Raw genomic sequence first — 6804 nt, forward strand, 5'->3', positions numbered from 1 at the left:
CAACTGAGGAAATTAATATCCCCCAAGTATCCACCTCCCCAGTTAAAGAAAGTGATTAATCACAATCATAATCAATAAAAAGGAAATTAGTTTAATTTAATTAAATGAGAGATTAATTAACCCCCCCAAATCACCAACTATTGACGATTTCGAATCACACCCAATGACACCCGTTTACTTTTCAAAGCGAGAGAAAGGAGGAAAAAAACCCAATGGCCTTCCCGTAATTAACCCGAAAACCAAGCCTTGTTTCCAACCCCCTCACTGCTTAAATACCACAGCAGACAGAGAGCAAAGGCATTCATAACCCCAGACGAGTGAAGAAACCCCCGCACCGCCACAACCCGCCACGACTGAGTTCCCGGCGAGTTGAAAACTCGTCTGACTCAGCTTCCTCTCTGATTCTCTCTACATTTTCCTCCCTACCCATCAACGCTTTTGTCCCGATCAGAAGAGTCTGCTCTGATTTCCGAATCGAAACGGTTGGAAAAAAAATGGGGTCGGAGCTGATATTCCGGGGCGGGCACGACGAGGCCCAGCCCGCTTCCGACACCTACTCGCCGAAACGCCCGAAGCCTTGGGCCTCGGTGACCCGTCCGATTGGGTACCTCCTCCGGGAACAGCGCCTGATTTTCATCCTGGTCGGCATTGTCATCGCCACCGTCTGCTTCACCCTCCTGCCGTCGTCTCGCCCCGCCTTCCACGGCCAGAACCCGATCCCCAACGACTTCGTCAGGTTCGACTTCGAGTCCACCCACCTCTCCCACAAACCGGCCTACGAGCGCCGGTTCGGGTTGACCAATTACAATTCCGGCGGGAAGGTCCCGCTGGGCCTCAAGCGCAAGGGTCTCCGGATCGTCGTCACCGGCGGGGCCGGGTTCGTCGGGTCTCACCTCGTCGACCGCCTCATGGAACGAGGCGACAGTGTAATTGTGGTAGATAATTTCTTCACCGGGAGGAAAGAGAATGTGCAGCATCATTTCGGGAACCCGAGATTCGAATTAATCCGACACGACGTCGTCGAGCCTCTCCTCCTCGAAGTCGACCAGATCTACCATCTCGCCTGTCCTGCCTCCCCTGTCCATTACAAGTTCAACCCCGTCAAGACTATCATATCCTTTTTAAACATTCAAACAATCAGAGGGTGTTTGTTTTTCGTTTTCGTTTTTCGATTCGATTTATTTGTGTAGGTTTTGTATTCCTTAATTCTCGAATTTCGGAGATTGCACAAGACAAATGTGGTGGGAACTTTGAACATGCTCGGGCTGGCTAAGCGGGTCGGAGCTCGGTTCTTGTTGACCAGCACCAGCGAGGTCTACGGCGATCCTCTGCAGCACCCTCAGGTCGAGACCTACTGGGGAAACGTCAACCCCATCGGTAAGCCTCTTTCTCTCTGCCGCTTTCTATTTCCGAATCGGCGCATTTTAGCGAGGAGACATGGGTGGGCTCTAACGTGCGCGGGGCATAGTTTTCATTTCTGATTTTTGAAACCGTAGTTCGGGGAGGGCTTGTCCTTTTCTCACGATGATGCCGCACCACGTTGGACCCCCCAGGTTGTGGGACCCGCCGAGTGCAGTAGCCCTCCTAGATCCGGTCGGGTGGATTTTTTTCCAGTCGGTTTCCGAGCTTACCCGTGATTTGCGGGTCCACTCATCGGACGGTGGAGATGGCTCTCAGCTCTCGCCGAGTGTGGTAGAAAGGGTAAAACCAGAAACCCGGGGAGGGCAGAGTGGTAATTGTGGCTGGAGGGGTTAGTTTCAGGGTAGGTCCGGTGCAGATCTGACAGGCACTGAGGTTTGGTCTGTAAAACCTGACAAATTATCGTTGGCTGTCTGAACGTGCGACAGGTGTCCGAAGTTGCTACGACGAGGGAAAGCGTACGGCTGAGACATTGACCATGGACTACCATAGAGGAGCTGGAGTTGAGGTAAATCACTGTAACTCAATCATCCGATTTTTACTGAAGGGTGAATTTGTTTTTCACGGTGGTTAATGGTTTCTGTTGTTTTGATTTGATATGGGTACTGCAGGTTAGGATTGCTAGGATCTTCAACACATATGGCCCGAGAATGTGCATAGACGACGGCCGTGTTGTTAGTAACTTTGTTGCTCAGGTAAATTACTTGGAGCCCAGCTGTTTAGTTTTTCGACTTTGTGGTGTGAGGTGAATTGTAGGGGTGAATTGTTGATGGTGAATTATAATGCAGGCGTTGAGGAAAGAGCCTATGACTGTTTACGGTGATGGAAAGCAGACGAGGAGTTTCCAATACGTTTCTGATCTGGTAATTTTTACTGTTCTACTTTAATCTTATATTTTAAGAATTGGCCTACTGGGGTGGGTGTGTTGTCTTTACGTCCTTTCTTTTTCTTGCTGTGCTTGTTAGCAACCTACTTTATTAGTTTAGAATTTGTTGTTGCTTCTTTTAAGGGTATCGAGCCTAGTGAATTTTTGTTTTAATAATGCAAGGCTGGGGACTGAGATTTTGAGTGGTAGTGGTATTAGTGAATCTGGGGAGGTTTCTGAAGTAGATTGACTATTATGATTCCCATGTGCATAAAACAAAACAATGGCAGTTGATTCCTGGAACTGAAATGTGTGCACACTAGAGAGGTGATACTGCCTTTTCTGCATGTGCATGATTGCTGGCAAGTAAAGTTTCTGATCTATGAAGTTTGGTCAACGCTCTGCATTGTGGTCAATTTCTTCTTATGGGGTGTCATCACCATTTGCATTTCTTAATCGCAACTTATGCTGATGAATCTGGGTGGAGCTGTTTGCACTTTTCATTTTACCTTTATGTTGAAACCAGGATCCTCGGGTCTTTTGCGATGTTTAGGAAAAGTAAAGAGATATAATTGAGGAAGTAAATAGTCTAATTGGGTTTTCTGGGGGAGGTTTGTTCTAGTTGATATATTACTAATGTTTTTTTGCTGTTATGTAAGGAAGGGTTTTCTTCCAGATATGTGATTTGCTTGTTTACTATTGTTGCTGTTGCTGAAGAGCCATTTGTGTATTACAACAGGTGGATGGTCTGATGCGGCTGATGGAAGGAGAGCATGTTGGACCTTTCAATCTCGGGAACCCTGGTGAATTCACCATGCTTGAGCTCGCTAAGGTAATTTACATTGTGAACTCTCTAATCTTAGCTTAATTTTTGAGGTTTGGCATTTGGTTGATCCTATACGGTGGTGAATAATGTTGGTGCAGGTGGTCCAAGAAACAATTGACAAAGATGCAAAGATTGAGTTCAGGCCAAATACTGAGGATGACCCACACAAGAGGAAGCCTGATATCACAAAGGCCAAAGACCTTCTGGGCTGGCAACCAAAGGTGTCCCTCCGCAAGGGACTCCCACTCATGGTCTCAGACTTCAGCAAACGTATCTTTGGTGACCACAAGGAAGCTGCCGGTGCCACCACCACCATGTAATTTTACCGTATCTGTATTGGCATTATGGCATTTGGCCATACATACTTGTCTCCAGCCAATGGCAACGGGAATGATAATCCTTTTCGTTCTTTACCCTCCATTTTCCAAACAAGAATATAGCAGCAAGGTCGCGGCAGCAGTAGCAATAGCAGCAACAGTAGTAGCATATAAGTTCCTAAGTTCTTCTCTATTTGGAGTAGGTTTGGAGGTGTCTTCTTTCGGCATTTGTTGTCATGTCCATCCTCTGTTCTTTATGTATTGTTATCCTCTTAAAAAGCTTAATAGACAGCGAGCTTCGTTTTACAATCTTCCTCATATTCTTTTTTATGCAATGGTCTACATTTGAGAAAATAATAGATTACATCACACACTTCATGATCTAATATAATGTAATCAGTCTACATTTCAATTATATTCTGAGATTGATCAACTTCATGAATTTCAGCCAGAAGTTGATGAACTCTTCTTTTGTTTAACCATGAAATGTTTCTAATAGAATACACCAAACCATAGATTTCAGGTTCAATAAAAACAGGCAACTGTTTATTCCACTTCCTCCCATTTCTGATCATACTGATTTCCATCTATCATTTGGGAGGAGAATTTGAGAGTAGCTTATAGGTGATTATGCACAAGTGCTTAACAGTAGCTATGATTCCCAACATGCCGGATTACATTGCCGAGTGATGTTGTAATCTTCGTCCCTTTAGCCCACAAAAATAGCGCCCTTGCTGATGTTTGTGCATGGTTTCAGGTGATGATGCTGTGGTGTTCAGCTTCACAATGCCGTCATTAAATGTTTCGATTGGCTGCACATCCATAACATTGCTATCGGTAGTGTGCTTCTCCAGCCAAAGTATGATGTCTGTAAACACGATTTCGACGTTCCCATCAGGCTCTCCTGATGTCAAGCCATGCCACATTCCAGGGTACAATTTTATGGTCTTGTCTGGGCTGCTGGCTTTTTTATACAGAGACTTGCTCACTTCAGGGTCTGTAACTGTATCTGCCTCCCCATGTAAAACAAAGAAAGGTAGTTTCACCTGCCCAATTTTAACAGAAAGCGAGTCTGATTAAGTGAATGAGTGAAACAATTTTGACTTGTATATTGTGATCGAGTCATTGGGAGCAAAAACCTACCTCATGTAAACTGTCTTCAAGGCTCATGCTAGTTCTGAGCATTTCCAAAGCTGTTTTCAGCCTCGGCTTGTCTTGGTAGATAAGTTTATTGCTTCTTATCTGAAAAGGAAAAAAAAACCCACTTAAACACTGAAAAAAAAAACACTTAAATTCCCATGTAGCTTTCTCAGTAAATGTTGTAAAAACCAAGTACCACTTCGCGCTTTGCAGGGTCTTTGAAGGCAGAATCAATGACGTCTTTGGTGGGTACAATCTTCCATTTTGGTATAATCTCCTCCACTCTGGTCAATACATTCACAACCAGTGGATGCGGCTTTACTTTCTCCGATATCTAACAATGTCGGATGGAATAAGGCAATGAGTTTTGGTGAACCAAGCTGATCTAACACAACCGAAATATACAGCTTGTGTTTTACCTTGCACATTGGTGCAACAAGAACAGCACCATTCCAAAATGTGGGATCCTTCTTATGAAGCAATAAGGCCACTGCCCCTCCCATGGATTCTCCATACAAGAATCTACACTTGTCCCTGTACTCTTCCTCCGCTGTAATGCCAGTGAAATCCCTAGGTTATGTTACCGTTGATGTTTTTTCTTACCAAACAAGATAACACACTAATGTACTATAAAGTCAATCTAGATCTTCGGTAAAACTTGTTTGGATAAACTAACATACAATGTGTCTAACAAAGAATAAATGCCTAAGAGCCAAGAGTGATAATAGATCAATGAAACTTACCACAAATCGACTTGAAGAAGTCACAGCAATCGTTAACAATGTTTTCGAACTTCTTAATGTAACACCTGGCCCCCCGAGAACGCCCGTGGCCCTCATAATCGATTCCGAATACTGCATACCCGGCATTTGCTAGCCGGACGCCACATTCTATAACACAATGATAGATCAGTGCATTCAGTTAGGTCAATATTGGTGATTCTTGTCTATTAACTTTGTCATTTGCATATAGTTTTGGCATTGGTTATATTGGGTCTTAGAGGACCCAACAACCAAAGAGAACTTAAGAGAACTTAATGTTTGGCAACCAAACCACACCAAACCCAGTTGACCACAAAAATTTCGTTTTGTTTTCGGACATGGGGCTACTTGATATGACATTTCACTGATTTCAGAATCAAATGGATGCTGTCATGGCCATACAGCAATTACTTGATAAAGAAAAAGGAAAATATAAAGACCATATCTTTTAACTGGTGAAAAACAGTAAGAGCTACATTATGATTTGTATATGTAACAAATTTTATGAAAAAGAATAAAGTAGGAAAAGGAAAGAAAACAAATAGATGGATATTGTCATAGTGATATGGTGTCACAATAAGTCTTTGGGAATATGAATTGGATTAGTCTTATAGTGGCGTAGCAGAAGAGAAGTATGGGTGTACGTTCTTGAAAATAACAAAAGCTATTTTGTCTGATTTTTTGCAATAAGTTTGGATAGGACTTCTGTCGGTATTGCTCCATGGTGTACTCTTTCCTTGAAAGATAATGTTCTTATCCAGCTACTTTGTTTGTTTCTCCTTTTCCACTATCTTCAATCTTTTCTGGTAAAACTTCTGGTTCTTCATGAATCATCATGATACAGTAAAAAGGGAAAAGTAAAAACAAAACAGGCAAACATTTTGTTGGCTTGAAAATTGAATTACTGGTTTTACCTTCATTTTTAGTTTTTCCTTTGATAGTCCTAGCACTAGTGTGAAGATAAAAGGAAGAAACTTGTTATATTCTGAAATGAGATATAGAAGAAAGATGAAGATTTTTGCTTTGTAACCTGCTGGATTTCCAAGTGAAACTTGCCAAAAAAGAGAGAACAGGAAAAGTTGCCGAAAAGCTTAAGTTTCTTGTGCCCTTAGATTTTCATGATCAAGTTCAATAAATGCAGAAACTACTGTAGTATAACTTTCATTCAAGGAAGCAAAAAATCCCAGCTGATCTGTTTCTGCATTATTGATTTTTCTGAGGGGGGAAATTGAGTAAGTCATTGAAGTCATTGATGACTTGATGTTGTGCATTATTGATACTAGAATAGGTTAAGCAGTGAAAAGGGTGAACATGTTAAGAACAGAGGCCTAAAATTAGAGAGCTAATAATTCAAAACAAAATGAAACTATGAAGAGGTAGAAATGGGAAGGTAGAGTTATTTAAGTTGATATTTATTACCTCTCATGAAACCGCTGCACTCCATGCCATAACCTGCAACACCATTTATGAATCCCC

General features: G+C 42.5%; 2 protein-coding genes across 2 annotated transcripts in view; one reads left to right on the forward strand and one right to left on the reverse strand.

Moving 5' to 3' along the window:
• The first annotated feature begins 311 nt into the window (after positions 1–311).
• LOC101308244 (UDP-glucuronic acid decarboxylase 1-like) lies at positions 312–3811 on the forward strand. The gene is made up of 7 exons (XM_004290747.1): positions 312–1112; positions 1230–1377; positions 1848–1927; positions 2031–2114; positions 2208–2282; positions 3024–3116; positions 3209–3811. Exons 1-7 carry the CDS (start codon positions 495–497, stop codon positions 3428–3430), a joined length of 1320 nt encoding a protein of 439 aa, XP_004290795.1. The 5' UTR covers positions 312–494; the 3' UTR covers positions 3431–3811.
• Positions 3812–3990: 179 nt separating this feature from the next.
• The window catches only part of LOC101313960 (monoglyceride lipase-like), a 3386-nt gene continuing 572 nt past the window's right edge, over positions 3991–6804 (reverse strand). Inside the window, exons 2-7 of the mRNA XM_004292613.1 lie at positions 6748–6780; positions 5311–5457; positions 4987–5117; positions 4764–4901; positions 4571–4669; positions 3991–4473 (exon numbers count right to left, since the gene is read on the reverse strand). Coding sequence (XP_004292661.1) covers positions 4102–4473; positions 4571–4669; positions 4764–4901; positions 4987–5117; positions 5311–5457; positions 6748–6780 — 920 coding nt within the window. The 3' untranslated portion in view covers positions 3991–4101. The remainder of the gene's footprint in view (positions 4474–4570; positions 4670–4763; positions 4902–4986; positions 5118–5310; positions 5458–6747; positions 6781–6804) is intronic.

The sequence above is a fragment of the Fragaria vesca genome, linkage group LG2 (assembly GCF_000184155.1).
Source record: "Fragaria vesca subsp. vesca linkage group LG2, FraVesHawaii_1.0, whole genome shotgun sequence".
Taxonomy (NCBI): Eukaryota; Viridiplantae; Streptophyta; class Magnoliopsida; order Rosales; family Rosaceae; genus Fragaria; species Fragaria vesca.